This window comes from Brassica napus, chromosome C9 (assembly GCF_020379485.1).
Source record: "Brassica napus cultivar Da-Ae chromosome C9, Da-Ae, whole genome shotgun sequence".
NCBI classification, from domain to species: Eukaryota; Viridiplantae; Streptophyta; class Magnoliopsida; order Brassicales; family Brassicaceae; genus Brassica; species Brassica napus.
The window spans coordinates 53,089,535-53,109,061 of record NC_063452.1 but is presented as its reverse complement, the minus strand read 5'-3'; the positions used below and the strand labels follow the sequence as shown (position 1 = coordinate 53,109,061).

The following is a 19,527-nucleotide window of genomic DNA, read 5'->3' as shown; positions in this document are numbered from 1 at the left end:
GCATAAAAAACCTTCAAAGTGACAATCACTTACACTTTAAACCCTGAGAGTATTTCACAAGCACTTTAATTTAAAGTGGCACTTGTATCAAAAGAAACCTTTAATCTGGCTTATTTGTACATCAAGTCAAAACCGTAACCGACACTGTTTAAAATCGATGACGTGTCGGTTTTCTTTTTTTCTTTTTATAATTTTTATAAAAAATATTTATTAGTAAAATAAATATAAAAAATAAAGAAAATATAAAAATTCATAAATAATTCAAAATAAATCATAAAAATCACACAAAATCATTCACGAGAATTATTTGGAGATAATGAATTTTTCTAATCTGAATTAGAGTAATCATAATCCAGAGACTGACTGCTATTTTGATTTTTTTTATTTGTTTTGTTTTGTGTGTGTGTTGGTTGTATTTGAGAAAGTTCAAGATTGTTAAAAGGAAGAATGAATACTAATGATAGCTTAAGGTTAGCCAGTTTATAGCACTCAATGCACCTATTCCTTAGTCGCTTTTATAAAACCATGTATAATTTTATTTTCTATTTTTGTGAATTTTTATGAATTTTTATGAATTTTTATATATTTTCTGTATTGTATACTTATTATATTAATAAAATGATATAAATATTTGTTGTGAATCTTTTGTTTTTGTAAAATTTTATGAGTTTTTATTATTTGTTTTGAATTTTTATGAATTGTTTTTATATTTTATATTTTATATTTTCTTTATTTTATATTTATTTTATGAATAGATAATTTAAAATATTTTGTGATTTTTTGTGAATTTTATTGACTTTTAGTGATTTATTTTGATTTTTAATGAATTTTTATATTTTCTGCATTTTATATTTATTTTATTAATAAAATAAATTAAATATTTTTTGGTGAATATTTTATTTTTTGTGATTTTTATGATTTGTTTTGAATTATTTATGAATTATTTATATTTTCTTTATTTATATATTTATTTTACCAATAATATATTTTTTAGAAAAATAAAAAAAGAAACTCGACATGTCATCGATTTTGAACAGTGCCGGTTACGGTTTTGACTTTATATACAAATAAGCCAGATTGAAGGTTTTTTTGATACAAGTGTCAATTTAGAAGTTTAAAGTGCTTGTGAAATACTCTTAGGGTTTAAAGTGTAAGTGGATCCATTTCGAAGATTTTTTATGCGATTTTTCCTATTTTAAAATATATGTCGGACATTTATCAACTTTGCATGGTTACTTATGGCATTTATGGAAAATTAGAAACACCCTTTTGTTTTTATTTTTTGAAAAATCACCATTTTGTTTAAGAAGATAAAATATAGAGTTTTTTTTTTGATTAGAAGATAAAATATATAGCTCCAAAATGATTGTAGAAAAAGCTAAGAAATACAATGACAAATCTAGTTTGAAGTCAATATGCGTCGTCGGATGTTGATGGTAATATACCGTATGTCAGGCAACATCGTGCACATTTTGGGAAAAGTCCTAGCTGGGAGTATTCTCAAAGTCAATATTGCTTCTTCTTGGATTGACCGATTCTAAAATAATGGAACACTGGATGATAATCCGCGCATAAGTGCGGAGTGAGTTTTTATACTAATATTTGTTCGGTTTTAATATTTTGTATCATTACAATATTTATCGAAATAAAATGTTGAAAACAAATGTTGGTCTCTTAAATATATCATATACCTAAGAGTTACGAGGTCCGTCGATTTTGGTTCAACTGGTTTGAATTTTTAAATTTTTGGTATTATGCTCTTAAGTTTGGATTTTAATATTTATCAGATTCGATTCAGTTTCTTCCGGATTCGGTCTAGATTGAACTACAACCAATATCCGAAATCGTCCAAAAATATATTTTTTAAACCTCAAAAATCGACAAAAATGTCAAAATATTTAAATTATTCATAAATCTAATTAAAACTATTAAAACTATATAAATTAACTTAAATGTATTTAAAAAATAAATAAAACAAACTATAAAAATATTTAAATAATATAAAATATTTAAATTACTTTGACATATAAAAAACATTAACATATTACACTAATTTTGGATATCTTCGAATCATAGTTCAGTTCAGATTATAATCAAACCCCAACGTACTAAGATCATAAGTTTTGTTCGAAAAAATTATAATAGTTGTATTGGGTTAGGAGAAACAAATATTAGACGAATGATCAAATCTCTCATTCTTTGAACAAACTCAAAAGGAGGTGATTGTAATCTTTTCATGATATTTCATTAAAAGCTTTTTTGAAATAAATATCAAAACTAAATTATTTAAAAAGTGTATTTTTGGGATTGCCAGGATCAAAACCAATACCTTTTGTTAATTTACAATCATGTTTTTAGTAAATAAATCAAAATAATCATTTTATTTATTTTATAAGGTATATCATTAAACGTTAGTGATATTGACATAAATATATATAGTATATTTTAATATATATTTATTATTGACACTTCCTACTCATATGATTTTATTAACATTTGTATATTTGCTGTAATAAAAATTTAAACTGTTAATCATAAAACTTTAATGCGACTGTTTCCAATACGAATTTCAAAATTAAAATATTAAAATCTCAATAAATTTTCACTGCAAATTTTGAAATTAATAAATTTAGATATTTATATAGTATATAATTTAATTTAAATGATATTAATATATATATATACATATATATATATATATATATATATAAAATATGAATATCTTTTAATGAGACTTTATAATCATTTTTATTTTACTTGAATAAAAAAAGTTAAACCACTGATTACAAAATTTTAATGTGGGACTTTTACCCTTTTTAGTAATATAGTCGTTTTAAAATTCTAAATATAACATATAAGAAAAAATCTAAAATTTTTATATTAAATGTTTAATGTGATTGTTTAATTTCTTTTAATAATAAAAAATTAAAAAAGATACAAAAATTGTTATCAAATATGTATAAATTCATAATAATTAATTATCATATATATGTTATTCATATTAAATAATTCCGTAGCTTTTATTTAAGGAAAGAAAGAATATTCCTTTGTGTGTATATAATCAATTTGTAGTTATTTTAATAAAAAATATAATATATAATTTTATGGACCAATTTATTTTTCTAACGATTCTGAAAATAATTCTGGTGATGACACGTGGCTATCAAAACATGTTGTAATGTTCCATGATTAATATATAAGGGATATTATTAATTAATATTAATGAAATTTTTTTAAAATAATACATGAAATATAAAATTAAAATTAATTAAAAATAAAAAGGTCTTGACATTAGTGAATTTTTTTCATATAAAGAAAATAAAATTGTATCCTTAAATAGGGGTGGACATAGATCGAATATCCGGGTATTTGGAGGCATTGGTGTCGATTCGATCTTTAGCCACCTGGATATTCAATGACTCGGATATCCGAATTTTTTTAGAATTTTAAAGAATATCCGATTTGATCCGTAAATAAATTAAAATTTTTAAAATAATTGAAAATTTTAATAATAACATTTTATTACAAAATAAAACATTATTTAACTTTTTAAATTCTAGTGCCTAATATAATAAATTTAGTTCATAAAAATGTTGTAAGACTTATATAAACTATAATATATATATAACGTATATATATAATTCTTTACATAAATATATATATGCATATAACATATCGAATTATATATTCGTTCCTAAAAATATTGGTATTTGTGATTTGCTTGTTTTTTGGATATTGTATTTTAATATTTGATTTGATTCGTAGAGTTACGGATATCCAGATTTTTTGATTCAAATCAAAACGGGTAATCAATCGAATCAAAACGGATAATGGATCAATTAAGCTTTTGATTCGTTATCTCTTTTGATAGAATCAAAAAAATCCAGAGTTTTATTAAAACCATGCATGTGAGTTTTATATTAAAAGATACGCAAAATACAAACACATTTATGAATATAGTGCGAGCCCGTTAGCATATTTATTTTAAAATCATTGTGATGTTGCCACGTGTCTATTTTAATATGAATGCATTTAATGCAATGTTTCTCCTTTAATATATAAGGGATCATGTATTACGTGGAATTATGACATAAGTTTCGATAAAGGCTTTTTTATATTAAAAGATACGCAAAATACATAGTGTGAACATATTTATGAATATAGTGCGAGCCCGTTAGCATATTTATTATCAAATCATTGTGATGTTGCCACGTGTCCATTTTAATGTGAATGCATTTAATACAATATTTCTCCTTTAATATATAAGAGATCATGTATTACTTGGAATTATGACATAAGTTTCTATAAGGCTTTTAACTCAGGAAAGTTCCTTTTTACCAGGCTCAATGAAGAGTCATTTTCATGCTACTCTTAAGTCTTAACACTTGGAGTAAGATAAGTATTAAGCACGTGTTATATGGGTTGAAGAACAAAAATCACTTCCGGAACAGGCAAGACGAAACAATCCTTGGGAGGCTTAACACAAGTAAACCAGTTTTAGTGGTACTTGGAGCGCACCTATGTACATAGCAGATATCTTTTCACACCACAAGGTGTGGGGTCTGTACCATTATGGTTGTGTGAAGGAAATCTATTGAGACAACTCTCTACTTTTCTTGGTCTTTTGTCGTGACCACCCTAATAGTTACAGCACCAAACACACTAATAATATAAAAAGATCAAAGTGTACTATATAAAGTCTAACACAATACATAAGTTAAAAGGTCATAAGCGTTTGAGAAGTGAGATAAATTTATATATCTCTTCCATGTTTCTGATGTATTTGGAAAGACAAAGAAGGTGATGTACAAACTGAAACACAGACATGAGCAGAACAAGTCTGGCTCATACTCGAGAAGACCAATCTATCAATGGCAACAACAGTAAAACGAGACAGGGATCAGCCTTTCTTGACCGGCCTTTGAACGTATGATTTGTTTGGATCCTCAGTCTTCAATTTTGGAGGACGAGTCTCTCCCTTTTTGGCCTGAAGGATGATATGATAACAGAGCTTAGATTGATATTTGACCAAAGGAAAAAATAAATAATTCACGAAAGTAGGAGTTTTTCCTAGCTAAGTTTACCTTCTTTCCTGCTTTCATGAAGTCTCTCCAGCTTGACACCTGCACATGCAAACCCAAACGTTGATAAAGACCACTGACATCAAGGACAAAAAAAAAGCAATTGCGCTAAACCTGACTATATCCTGTCATATATGTTCCATGGTGACATAGAAAATGAGAAATTGCATATTTTATCAACATATATGATGGAACAAGAACGTGCTAACAATACTTCATTGCCTAAAGGTGAGCTAAGTGATTCTACTTCTAACTAATGCATTCATAGGCAGGTTCGGAATCAAGATAATGGGTAACAGAAGCACAAACCCTGTTTTCTCTCGTTCCTTCCCACTGTTCTTCATGCTCACGCTTTTTCTTCCGTATCTCCTTTTGTTCTTCTTCATCCTTCTTCAGTCTTCCCTCTTCTTCTGATATCTAAATGTCAAAGAACAAAAAACGAATGAATGATCGTTTTGACTTCTCACGGATAAAATAATTAGGCAAAGCTAACTAGAAACTCTCTGCATACCCTCATAGCCATTTTTCTCCTACGCCATTCTTGGTCTGTTAATATCTCTCGGACCTTTAACTTAAGCTCCTTCTGAAACTCTTCAGATTGCTCATATAGTTGCTCATGCTTTCCCTGTGTAAATAAAATTGTGTTTCAATACAAGTTCAGAAGAATATGAACTGGAGAAGGAAAAAAAAAGACAAATAGGATTGACAGAAAAAGCACAAATATGAAACCGAAGCTATAAAGGATCTAGAACCAACGAGTTGTGATACATAGCAATCAGACGAAATAAAAGAAGAATAAAAACAGAGAGCGATTATTCATTAATATATCCTTTCATCTAACGCATATACATTTGACAAACATGAGCTACGTATTCTGTATCTTAGAATTCTTATTTCATCCGCAAATAATAGGCACAGCACAAGGTTTTCCGCTTAAGTGTAAGTAGCAAGGAGGTTTACACAACAACAATGTCAAGCCAGTTCATATCAGTAATGCAAACATTGTAAAAGTGTACCACTACGTTCAACTTTACTGTAGATTCAATCACATTGGAAAAATAGAAAAGGTAAAAACACTTCAGCTAAATAGGTTAGATCTAAACCCCAAAAATAAACAAATTCATTACCTCATCAACCAAGGACTTTATTTTAGAGGCGGTATCTTTCTTCAACTGTTTCTTTCTCTTCATCTTAAGCTCTTCTGCACAGTTGAGGGAAAAAAAAAGTTACTAAAAGGTAAGCTGCAGATTCCGGTAAAACTTTCAAATGATCTAACACAATATGTCTCCCGAAATTGGGGAGGGGGGTAACCCATGAAATAGGTAAAATCCAAGATAAGCAATAAAATCTCACGTTTGGCAGCATGGACTTGAGTGAGAATATAATCTCTTTCTTGGTCGTTTAGCAGTAGCTGTTGCGCCTTTGCCAATGCTGTTCAGTAAATCAAAACCCAAATAAACATGATCCCAAAAAAGAAAAGCAACTATTTTGAGGAGCCCCAAGCATCCCATCTTTACCGCAACACTCAGACGATAAATATGCAAAAAAATCTTAAAGACTATTAACCTCCAAAAGCCTCCTGTGCTTGAGGATGCTTGCATTTGTCAGGGTGAACCATCAAAGATATCTGGTAAAATGTACGAATTAGTTACAAAGCTTCCTATTGTGTTGGCGTAGTAACTAAAACCACTAGGAAGGAAAAACAAAAGTCTTTTGCAACTGGAAAGTGACACAACTGACGAATACCTTTCTGTACTGCCGTTTAACATCATCCGTGGAAGAATCGAAAGATAAGTTAAGATGCTCAAACGGGTTCAGCTTGAAGCATGAGAGAATCCTACAAAGTTTCAAACTTTTTTAAGACACGGTCATAAAAAAAAACACATGGCTGCAACACTACGAGCATAACCGCGAAGCTACGTGAATAACTATCACCACATCCTTCTTATAAAATTGAGCAAATTTTCACAAGATCCGGATCGAAATCACTGGAATTACAAATTCCGTAGGTTATGACTTATGAACAACATTGATAAGCTAATTAAGGAGATATATCTCAGAACGTAAACACCCTAACGCACTATGAATTGCATGATAACGCTTATACACGGCTCGGATCAGGAATAGGAGCTAAATTAGGCTTAGGAGAAAGGAACCTGACGACTTCGTTGTCCCTCTCAACCTCACCGACCTCCGCGAGGAACGATTTTAGAATCGCATCGTCGTCTACTTTTAGATCTCCCATCACTGATTGATTCTCTTCCCCCTCTCTCTCTCTCTCTTTCTCCCTTCAAGTACGGAAGAAGATGGCGATTTCTCTGGGCTGTATTCTCAATCCTCCTGGGAAAAAAGGTCGGGTATTCGGGTGGTTTGAACTGCGTGTCTAATTTGCGATCAATCGGGTCGGGTCATTTATTCGGGTTTAGGTAAGGGATAGAGATGATGTTGTGGGCTTTAAAGATTCGCTTTAGCTTAAGATCCTACAAAAGGAAAGGCTTTGGGCTTTCTCGTATAGCCTTCAACGTTGTTTTAAAATTAAACCGGTTATTATTTACATCAAAATTCAATATGCTTGTTGGTTCACAAATTATATCTATTCTATTAAAATAAAATTCACGTGTGATTTTTAAGTTGGACCATCCTTAATTTTTTTCACTAAATGTATTTTAATAAAACTAATAATATATAGAATTTTTGAATTACTTTAATCAAAATATCTTTTGATATATTTTCATTAAAAATATATATATATATATATATATATATTAAAATTTTCAAAAAATCTGTTTAAAAAGATTTTAACAAGATCTTAATTTAAAAAAATTATATGTAAATATTTTCACTAATTTCGTGATTAGTTTTGAAATATTAATATACACTAATATATCCAGTTATTGTTTAAAAATGAAAAATAAATATTCTATCCTATTTTTATCAATTATATAATCACAATCAATCATGTTAAATTAAAATTATTATGTTCATCTAAATATTTTAACAATATATTAATTTTCAATTTTTTTATGTAAATATATTCACTCATTTCGTAGTTAGCAATGAAATATTATTATGCATTAATATATATACAGTTTTTTTTGTCAACAAATTTACAGTTATTGTTTATAAAATTTAAATTAAAAATTCTATCATAATTTTACCTATTTTATAATCATAATCAATCATGTTAAAATAAAATTATTATATTGAACTACATGTGATAAAATTATATTAAATTGATAGATTTATAAATTTTATTTTCATAAATAAAATATTTATTTAAAAATATAATATGATGACAGACTACAATACATGTATAAAAATTAACATATCTTTGATTTTGTATATATAATACTATATTATGTAAAATGAATAAACGTAAAAATATTACTAAAATGAAATCTAGTTTTAAAGGGCGGGTAAAAATTTAACATAAATTAAATATAAAATAATTTTCAAATATGTTTTTCATGCACATATTAATTTTTTTAATAACTAAATGCAAATACAATAAGATAAATATATAATAAGAATCAACAAATACATGTGATGTATTTAGACAACTGATTATTTACAACATATAAACTATAAATTATTATATTTGAAATAGTTATATAAAAATTTAAATAGATGATTAAAATTAAACTGTATACCCCTAATGATCTAAAATAAATATTATATACATATAAAGTTTGAAATAACACTCGCGCGGTTGCACGGATCAAGATCTAGTATCTTAAATGATAAGAATGCTCTAACTAGAGGTTTTGAAACTATGTAAAAAATTTCAATTTCTATGTAAAATTGTCACATTCAAGCTAAAGATCTCTCTAGGTTTGAGTTCTAGAACTGACTTACACTTAGGATGATTACTCTAAAATTCAAAGTTGGTCGGCTCAATATACTTGAGACATGTTTTACCAGAACATTTTAACAAACATCCTCTAAGTGCATTGAACATAAATTTTATCCTCGAAAAACATTTTTTGGAAAATTAAAATATATATCGTGACAATACTTTTGACGCAATGAAAACAGTTTCATTAATATAATCTCTCTTATAACCAACCAAAAATCTTTCTCAATCTCTTTCTACTTAAATGCGCAAGATGTTCTCCATGTGGCCCCTAATTACACTATCCCACCAACCTTAGAACGTTGAAAGTTAACTTCCTCCACTGCTCTCCGATCAAACACATGTCTGTGTGAATTGTAGTAAACAATGCACACAAGTTCAGTCTCAAAAATTCCGCTCCTAGTAATACACACCTCCGACGTTGAGAAGATGATGAGCTCCCCACACAAACTGAATCCTCTCAAGTAAGTTTTCACATCATGGTCAAGATCTACTTCAAATTGCTCTGTCTAGATTGTCAACCCCTCCTCCGACCAGGAAGTGGGAAGTCCATAGAAAAAAAAACTTCCAAACTACCAAACATAGAGGTTTTTGATATGATCAGTTTTAACCATTATATGTAAACTGTAAGTGGACCACATTGCACAGTAGTACTTAGGAATTGAATCCACAAAGACCAAGATTACGCTTCGCGAGATTATAGTTAAGCTAAGACAGAAAGTTTGTTTGTAGTTTCCAATTGCAAGAATGTAGAAACAAAAATCAAATAATGATGTAAACTTTTGAATAAAAAGCGTTGGGTTTAGGAAATCTCAAGAAACACATATTAGATGATATGATTGTTTAATAGGAAATGTATTAAGAAACATTACATAACTCAAATATCTTAATTAGACTAGCATACTTCTGTAGTGCTAAACCATATGTATTAGAATCTTAAAGACTAACTTCCATTGAAATTCAGATTCTAACATGCAATAAGAATAATTAAACACTCCAGGTTCACAAAACTCTTTAACATTAGCTTCCATTGGTTACGAATATTTCACTCACTCTAGGTTCATTCACGCATATAATTAAACACTTTCGGTGCTCTAAACAAACTAAGATAAGAAACTAGGTGATCAATCTAATTTAAGCATTAAGAACAACCTAAATGAAGAAATCGATAGATAATTCCCTATTCTAACAAATCATAATCATCAATACATGAATTCCCTTAACATAACTAATGAACTAGTCAAAATGGAAGCAAAAACATAGAGAGATGATGGAAAATGCATAGTGGAATTATAAAAAAAAAAAATAAGGGTTCAGAAATCTTCTCCAAAGGTTGAGGACAAATTTGTCTCCCCAAAGCTCTAAAACTTCCAAATCTAATGAAAAAGAAAGCATAGTGTGTCTGAAAAATAAACAAGAGATATAGGTTTAACTTACTTTCTAATCGAATTTTATTTTAAATTAAACAAGACTAAAAATAAGGAAAACATTTTTTCTCTCTCGTATTGAATCGACACTGAGTAGTCTTCAGTAAAACGCTAACTTATCTTTAACCTTATGTGCTCAAACTGTTTAACATAACATGGTGAAGTCAGTGTAAATGAATAAACGAGTTCTTAGGCTTGTTTGCCAGCAATATGGAACAACAAATTTGTATTTGAAGTTGGCCAAACTCTCTCTGGCACATCTCCCAATGAAGTCTGCTTGGAAGATTCCCGGCATCGTTTCCGACCTCAACCCTCCGTCGTTCACCTCCAGTGAGCCTCCCCCTCCTCACCCTGACCCGCCTGACCCCCCTGACCCAGCCTCCCCTTTATCCCCAGCTCAGTTCCCTCCCCTCTCCTATGCTACAGTAACTGGATCTAAGTCTCGCTCTTCTCGTAAGAGTGGTCCCCAAATCCCTTCCCTTCCCTTTACTGCTGTTTGCACTCAGCAACAGACAAACTGTACTGCAGGAGTCTTTCCTGCTAGTAAATCACAACACCAAACTGAATCTGGAGACATTGTGTCTTCTGGATCTGAAACCACTACTGTTACTGAAACAGTTGAAGAACCTCAAGTTAATAATCCATCAAAAACCTTCACTACCCTCCAGCCTCAACACTCATCACCTATTCAAACTAACAAGGCATCCTCACAACCCTTACTCCCTAAACCAAAAAATTTGGAACCATTACCCACTCTCCCTCTTCCTAATATGCCTTCAACACACCCTCACTCTCAACCTACCGTTACCCCTCCCTAGCTGGTGGAGAAAATAAGAGCCTCTGAAGACAAATCACTCAAGCGCCTAGCACCCGTTTCTATCACTCCTGCGGGTCGACCAAGAGTGCGTATCCCAGATGAGATTTTCCAAATTGGTGTGGACCTGCACAAGGATTTCATCGTTTGTTACTACAATGGCAAAGCTCCATCATACAATCAAATTCAAAGCGTCTTTAACCATATGTGGGGCAAAGGAAAGAGACTTGAAATCCACAATAACCCTCTTACCCGTACTACTATTGTCAGGATTCCTTGTGACTATCTGAGGCAAAAGATCTTAGATAAGTGTGTCTGGTATGTAGGAGATACTATGCTTCACACTGCTCCTTGGTCAGAAGCACACTCAGCCTCCCCTCTTTCGTTGAAAGCTATTAAAATCTGGGCCCATCTCACTGGAGTCCCCTTAGACCTACGGCATCAAAAAGGATTGAGCTTAGTCGCTGGGCTTATTGGAGAACCAAAAGAAACTGACGAATTCACAAAAAACCTTGTGAGCCTCACTCTGTCCCATGTGAAAGTTGAAGTGGATTTAACAAAACCATTACCATCTATTGTGGAGTTTGAAAGAGATAGTGGTGAAGTTGTTGAGGTGTTAGTTCACTACCCTTGGGTCCCCCCGACTTGTAGTCATTGCAAAGAGTTAGGACATGTTATCAGAAACTGTCTCACCTACACACCCCCTCCCCCCCCTGATACAGCGGCTGCTCAGTCAAAAGCTCAGGGAAAGAAACCTCTTAACTCAGAATCCCAACCCCCTCAAAACCTTCGCAAGCAACCTTTCAAAAAGAAACCTCTACCCAACACTCCCACCCAAAAATATGTTCCTGTCCTAGGAAACAAATTCTCTGCCCTGCTTTCCAACCATCCATCTGATTCTCTTGCCTCCCCTTCTGCTCCTGCTGCAATGCAAGTAGACTTACATGTTCCTTCTGTCTCTGAAATCGGTACTAGCCTTTGCTTGTCTCCTGAAACGGTTCCTCGACCTTCCCTCAAAAGATGTCGTTCCTCCCCTACCCTTTCCCCTACCCTTTCCCCTCCTATTACCTCAAATCCAAACCCTTTTATTCCCTTAGCCTCCTCTTCAGTCCTCACCTTAAAAACCGTGGTTACTAATCTTTCAACCCCACCCCCTGTAAACCCTCCTCCATCCAAACTCCTTACTGATCCTCTCTCTTTACCTCCGCCTCACCCTCTTCCACCCTTCCCCCCTGATCCTCAAACCTCCTCACCCAAACACTTAAACCTTAACCTTTCTTCTTTTTGCTCTAACCGGGAAACCATCTCTCATGGTGGTGACCCTCCTACCAATATCTGATGAGTGTCAAACTTTTTTTTTGGAACGTCCGGGGTTTAAATGATCCGGATAAGCATCGGCCTTTTTCTTCTTGGCTTCTTACCCACAAGCCTCTTTTTGGTGCACTTTTAGAAACTCATATTAAGGAACTATCTTTGCCTCCCATTATGTCCAAAATCTGTAACACTTGGAATTATGTCTCCAACCATTCCTCTGATGAAGATGGAAGGATCGTTCTTATCTGGAAAGATCCGCTCAGACTGCAAGTTGTGAAGCAAAGTAGACAATCCATGACTTGTACGCTCACTCTCCCAAACAAAGAACCAGTTTATTTCACCTCAGTCTACGCGGCTAATACAAGTGAGGAAAGGGTGGATCTCTGGGTTGAGTTGATGCAACTTCACGCTTCTCTAAATCTTGACAGCAAGCAATGGATCATTGGGGGTGATTTTAACCAAATCACTCACCCTGCTGATCACTCTTCCCCAACTGTAAACACTCCTGACAACCTTATGTACCAGTTGCAAGACTGCTTCATTCAATGTGGGGTTTTTGACCTGAGATACAATGGACCCCCGCATACCTGGACCAACTATCAGCCTTCTTACCCGATTGGAAAAAAACTTGACCGTCTCCTTGTAAACTCCCCCACAATCTCCTCCCATCCTCAGGCTTTTGCCTCCTTCCTACCTCAGTTGTTCTCTGATCACTCGCCTTGCCTGCTAGACCTCGCTTTTACCCTACCTAAAGCTGGAACTAAACCCTTCAAATTCCAAAACTACCTCACCAAACATCCCAACTTTCTGGAGGTGGTTTCACGCGCATGGGTTGAGGCCGGAAACATTTGTTCGACTCTGACACAGCTTTGTTGGAAACTGAAAATCATAAAGAGTGACTTAAAAAATTTAAATAGAGAGAACTATTCTAAAATTCAAGAGAGAGTTGCTGACACTTACAGTTTGCTTCAATGTGCGCAGGTACTAGCTCTTCAATCCCCAACACCGCTTCTGTTCCAACAAGAACGTGATCTACATCAAAAGTGGTTGTTCCTAAGACAAATTGAAGAGAGTTACTTCAGGCAGAAATCCCGGATAAACTGGTTAAGTGAAGGTGATTTCAATACTACCTCCTGGTTACTGACCCGATGGAAATGAGTGAACTAGCGGTAGAGCACTTCAAAGAGATTCTAGGTCCGTCAAACTACTTGAGACCTGCTATCTGGTCCCCTCACTCCTGGTTTGCGGATCTCATTCAGTTCAGATGTTCCCTGCAACAATCCCAGCTAATGTTATCAGTACCAAGTGCTGATGCAATACGAGCAATGTTCTTCAAGCTAAACCCAAATAAAGCTCCTGGGCCTGACGGATTAACCTCTGGTTTCTACAAAGCAAGTTGGGAAACTATAGGGCGAGAGTTGGTGGCTGCAACACAACTTTTTTTCCATTCTGGGTTCCTTCCTACCACAACTAATGCCACCATTCTTTCCCTCATACCAAAGTTTCCGGGTGCTACAAAAGTTTCAGATTACAGGCCAATTGCTTGTCTAAACACAGTTTATAAGGTGATTTCAAGGATGTTGGTTGCGAGATTAAAGCCTATCCTGCAAGACCTAATTCTACCTTGCCAAACGGCGTTTGTGAAAGATCGCTTGCTAGTGGAAAATACTGTTTTAGCTGGGGAGTTAGTTCATGGCTATCATAAGAACAAAGGAATTCCGAGAATTACCATCAAAGTAGACATCGCCAAGGCTTTCGACACTCTCTCCTGGGAATTCCTCTTCACTTGTCTTGAAACTCTACACCTGCCTCCTCATTTCATCACCTTGCTCAGGGCTTGTGTCTGCAAAACAAGTTTCATGGTTGGTTACAATGGAACGGTCAACGGTTATTTTAAAGGCAAAAGAGGCCTGAGACAGGGAGACCCTCTTTCTCCCTATCTTTTTGTAATCGCCATGAACTGCCTCTCTTTTATGCTAAACTCTGCAGCTGCTCAGGAAAAAATCAAATACCATGTTAACTGTAAGAAGATGAAGCTGACGCACCTATCATTTGCTGATGATCTCCTCATTTTCATAGACGGCTCGATCGAATCTGTCCAACAGGTGCTGCATGTTCTTAAAGAGTTTGAGCAAAGGTTCGGGCTCGCAATAAGTATGCAGAAATCGAGCTTCTTTGCCTCAGGGCTCCCTGACCAAGTCATTGACACAATCCAAGCTTCTACTGGTATGATCTGCGGAGAGCTCCCGATTCGCTACCTAGGGGTGCCTTTGAATTCCAGAAAGTTAAACCTTGTCAGCTGTGAACCTCTGATCCATCAAATAAAAAAGAGACTTTCCTCATGGTCAGTCAAATCCTTATCTTTCGCTGGAAGACTACTGCTAATAAAAACAGTGATAGCAGGAATTACTACCTTTTGGTGCTCGGCTTTCATTCTTCCCAAAGCTTGCGTGAACCGGATAAACTCTTTATTTAGTGTGTTTCTTTGGAAAGGGGATATCACAAGCCACAACACCGCAAGGGTAGCTTGGGAGACTGTCGTGTTAACTAAGCAGCAAGGTGGTCTTGGTGTAAAGGACCTCCAAACATGGAACAAAGCATGTTGTTTGAAACTTGTGTGGCTTCTGTTTTTCAGGTCTGGCTCGATCTGGGTTGCATGGTTTATAGAGGTAATCCTTAAAGGCTCAATACACAACTATTGGACAACCAAACCGAAGGCTTCCTTCTCCTGGCTCGCAAACAAGTTGCTCAAGCTCAAAGATGTAGTCTTCCCGCTCATCAAGCTTCGACTAGAGAATGGTATGTCGGCACGGTTCTGGTTTGATAATTGGTCGCCTTTTGGAAGCATTGCTACCTATCTCAACTTGACTGGCTCAAGACTTGGTATCCCACTATCTGCAACGGTAGCTTCTCTCTATAGGAACGGTAACTGGTGTCTCCCACCTGCAAGATCAGAGCAACAAACCCAACTTCAGATTCACTTGACGACTGTCAATTTAACTTCAGATAAAGACTACTTCGAATGGGAAATTGATAGTAGGGTCACCACCACCTTCTCAACTGGTGATGTCTATACCTATCTTAGAGGAACAGTGAATGAGGTTGACTGGGCTACTGTGGTTTGGAACTCTTATGGGATCCCTCGTCACAACTTCCACACATGGCTAATGATTTTGGATAGGTGCCCGACGAGAGACCGCTTGCTTCGTTGGGGAATCTCAGTTTCACATCTCTACTTGCTGTGTAACAATGCTTCTGAGAGCCGTGATCACATCTATTTCGACTGTAACTTCTCCTTCGACTTATGGGCAATAAGCGCGAGGAGATGTGGGCTCACTCCAAACCGTTCCTGGTCAGACACCATCACGCAACTGAAAAGCCTCCCAATGGACCGTTCATCGAGACCTCATAGACTTCTTGTCCTCCTAGCTTGGCAATCTACGATTTATTGGGTCTGGAATGAGAGAAACGCACGATTGCACTCTAACACCTATCGCTCCATCGACTCTCTCTTCAAAACTATTGATCTTCAGATTAGAAACAGAACTCAGAGTTTCCGGGTGACTAACCCAAGACTGTCTTCCCAACTACTACAGTCCTGGATCCGACTTGCATGATTTAAATCAGGTCCCAATCTTCCCTCTGAAATCTCCCCCTCACCCCAACTCTTTCTGCGTCTTTTGGAAGAAGAAGACAAACTATCGTTCGGTTTACTCCAACTTTGATTTTGGTAATACGGGCCATATATCAGTTCCAAACTATGAGTTTTTTAGTGGGTTTGTATTTTTAACTTAAGTCCAACGGGCTTGTAAACGTTTTTATTTTTCTTTGCAGTTAATTTGAAAGCCAATTTTCAAAAAAAAAAAAAATATGGAACAACAAGAGGTTTGTACAAAACATAATACTTTTATCATAGATATTTTTTATTTACCCCAACAAGGTCTCTAACCTCGTTAAAAACAATAAAATTACTCTCTACCATCACACCTCACTTTCTTCCTTCTCCTACTCTCCACTCTTTATTTTCTTGTTTTTTCTTTTCACCCACAAACCAAAAAGGTAAGTGGTAAAACATAGGTAGAAAACGCATCAATAACATCAACAATTATTTGGTTAATATGCATATATATTCGAGTATACATACTCGCATATATATACACATAGATAGATATATCATATGCTTATGCGTCTTGTAAAATACCCCTTTCTGGTAGTCTTAAACTTATGAAGTGGCAATGCAGAAAGGCTCAACAGACAAAAGAGATCTCCTTCGTTCCTTGCAACCATTTATCCAACCGTCATGTCCAAGGCCGATTGATTTGTGGACATAGTTTGGTGCTTGAAATTGGGTTTTTGTGTTATGGCCCAAATTTTCAGTGATAGTGGGATTCCAAGAGTAGTCACATGCGTTGAAGCAAGCGGCTCCTACGGTGTCGTCCACGGTGGACGGCGGTTTCATTGACCGAGCGAGATGAGCCACCCTTGGCCTTGGTGGTAGGGAGTGGACTACGTCGGATTTGGTCTCGAACTCATCTGCCGCAGGCCATCTCGAGTTTCTCTTTGGTACTCCAATAGGCTTATGGGCCAACCTATGAACAGTAATAAGCCCACTTTGAGTTTGTGGTAGCTTATACTGAAGCCCATTGGGCTTATAGGCAAACTCGTCTTGTACCTCCTCCTCTTCTTCTTCTTCTTCATCGTCGAACCACTGAAGCTCAGCACTTTCGTCTTCTTCGTCGCTAGCGATGTCAAATTCGTCGCTGATTTCTGCGAAAGCGAGGAGGAGGTGTCCGTCTTGGCGCTTGGCGGAGAAGTTGTTGTGCGACGGCATAGAGACAGCCTCGAGAACCAATCGGCCATTGTCACGGCGAGTTTTCATGTGCAGAGCCGAACCCGATTGGCTCGTGAGAGAACGGATCGGAGGAGGGAACGATCCTCGAGGAAGCTCGATGCATGGTGTGTAATTTGGAACCGTGATTGGTTCTTGTTCAATCTCAACAACCTCAGTCTCTGTTTCTTCTTCCTCTTTGGTCACCGTGACGTTGAGAACTTCGATCTCAGCATCTCCAGTCTCCGACGACGCATGCCAAGAGAAACCTTCGCAGCCCGTCTCGGATCCGAGACTCTCGGTGCAAATCTCGAGGCTTTTCTCGCTCAAGGAGCTGGCGCGTTTCATCAGAGGATGAACGTACGGTGGAGGAACCGTGTCGTTGCTCGATTCCGACACTTTCTTCTTGTCCGATAGAATCGAACTCCATACATCGGATTGACCCAGCTCGGTCTCCTCGTTCTTCTTATTCTTGTCATCTTGAATCTGAGCCCAAATATCGAACCCAGATCTAGACTCTTCGTCTTGCTCCTCGTCGCCGGAGCTCAGCGAGTCAGCACCAAAGGTACGGAGCTTCTCCGAGGAAGAGATCCTCTTCATGGGAGATAACCCATTTTGGGAGACCCAATTCTTGCAGGACAAATCGGCAGAGAAAGTCCGCCTGAGTGAAGGTGCAGATGAAGTGTTCGACGGAATGTTACAGTCAGCGGAACCAAGGATGGTCACTATGCCTTGCTGCTTCTTCAACGAGGAAGAGAAGACAAGGCTCTTGCTTAAGCCACAAGTCATCATCTTTAAAAGATTCAAAACCTTTTACTATTCCCTCGCTTTCCTGAACAAATAATAACGTTAGCAACTAATAATTACAATCAACAAGTCTAGAAATGGAATTATCTTCTACTTGTTGGATTATCATTCGGTTAACATACCTGTAGATTTGAGAAAGATCAAACTGTGTGTGAAAATTCAAGTGTGTGTGTTAGGTGGTGGTGTTATTAAGAGAGGAAGATGATGTTTTGTGGTTTGATGGATTAGAATGAGACATGATGAGAATGGAGTGAAGAGGCGCTTTTATATGGAGTTTCTTCCATTATGGAACCATGTACTATGGGGTCCTCCATCAAATGATTCTTCACTACTGTTTTCTTTTGGTATATTAATGTTTTCAATAAACAAAAAACCTTTTGAGATGTAGTAGGAACATCTTCATTTAAGGAAAATTGAGTTGTATAACGATTTTTTTTTTTTTCATTTAAGGGAAATTGAGTTGTATAATGAAAAAAAAATGATAATTCATTGGCTAACCAATTGCCCTATTTTTTCACTGTTTCTTATGATTTTTATATAATATTGCCATATTACTCTTGATTGCAACCGGTAAAACCTGCAAGTCAATTTTTTTTTTAATAATGTTAGGTTCCAAAAATTCTCCGTGTCTATTACAGAATCACATACCCTCACATAGTTTATTCTCCCTTTCGAAGTGCGTTGCAAAGGGGACATCATCTTCGCTTCTGAAATCTATTGCGAGACGACGGTGTTACAATTGAAGTGGCGAGAAAGAGCAATCCGAACATCTTTTCCTTCTTAGATTTATGGGATCGTTGATGAAATTGTATTGTCTATGTTGATGGTGAAGGGGTGTACTGGATAATAGAGTTTGAAAGACGAGTGGTGTCTGCAACAAAGTTGATCGGAGAAGATGAACTATATATATTCTGTGACTATACTATTTTATTATGTTCCATTCCATTTGATGGTTACTAAAAAGTGTTCTATTTTGTTTAAAAATACAGTTTTAACTTTCTAAAGTTCTCGTTACATATTTTTGAACTTGTAAAATTCGCACTATGATCTATATTGTATAGTTTAACATTACATAATAATATAATATAGTTTAATATTACATAATATTATGTACTTTTTATATTTTGATATTTGGGTTTAGGTTTTATATTTAGGTTAGGGTTTAGTGATTATAGTTTACAGTTTAGTATTCTAGAAGACGAAGGGGTATGGTTGGGGTTAGCATTAACTTCTTCCATGCAATCATAGATATTTCATAACTTCACCAGTAAATACTATGTCATTTATTGTTTTCCATTCTATTTGGGTTTAAGATTTATATTTAGGTTAAGGTTTATATCTGGGTTTAGTGATTAAAGTTGGTTTATATTTGGGTTTAGAGTTTAGTAATTAGGTTTTAGGAC

The 19,527-nt window shown here is 35.1% G+C and overlaps 2 protein-coding genes across 2 annotated transcripts; both read right to left on the bottom strand.

Annotated features, from left to right (window-relative positions):
• Window positions 1-4,666: 4,666 nt before the first annotated feature.
• Window positions 4,667-7,475, bottom strand: LOC106421343 (J domain-containing protein spf31). Its single transcript, XM_013862182.3, has 9 exons — window positions 7,238-7,475; window positions 6,828-6,918; window positions 6,648-6,708; window positions 6,435-6,512; window positions 6,209-6,282; window positions 5,593-5,706; window positions 5,391-5,498; window positions 5,085-5,123; window positions 4,667-4,987 (listed from the first exon to the last, which is right to left on the bottom strand). The coding sequence occupies exons 1-9, from the start codon at window positions 7,324-7,326 to the stop codon at window positions 4,901-4,903; spliced, it is 741 nt and encodes a 246-aa protein (XP_013717636.1). The 5' UTR covers window positions 7,327-7,475; the 3' UTR covers window positions 4,667-4,900.
• An 8,900-nt stretch (window positions 7,476-16,375) lies between these two features.
• LOC106421370 (protein FAF-like, chloroplastic) lies at window positions 16,376-18,487 on the bottom strand. The gene is made up of 2 exons (XM_013862215.3): window positions 18,247-18,487; window positions 16,376-18,149 (listed from the first exon to the last, which is right to left on the bottom strand). Exon 2 carries the CDS (start codon window positions 18,107-18,109, stop codon window positions 16,712-16,714), a length of 1,398 nt encoding a protein of 465 aa, XP_013717669.1. The 5' UTR covers window positions 18,110-18,149; window positions 18,247-18,487; the 3' UTR covers window positions 16,376-16,711.
• Window positions 18,488-19,527: the final 1,040 nt, after the last annotated feature.

Excerpts from the sequence above, each read along its gene's own strand:
- LOC106421343 (XM_013862182.3), bottom strand. The coding sequence starts at position 7,326 with ATGGGAGATCTAAAAGTAGACGACGATGCGATTCTAAAATCGTTCCTC. Across the intron at positions 5,707-6,208 it reads TAAAGTCCTTGGTTGATGAG|GGAAAGCATGAGCAACTATA; the intron begins GTAATGAATTTG and ends TTATTTACACAG. Across the intron at positions 4,988-5,084 it reads TCATGAAAGCAGGAAAGAAG|GCCAAAAAGGGAGAGACTCG; the intron begins GTAAACTTAGCT and ends ATCATCCTTCAG.
- LOC106421370 (XM_013862215.3), bottom strand. The coding sequence starts at position 18,109 with ATGATGACTTGTGGCTTAAGCAAGAGCCTTGTCTTCTCTTCCTCGTTG.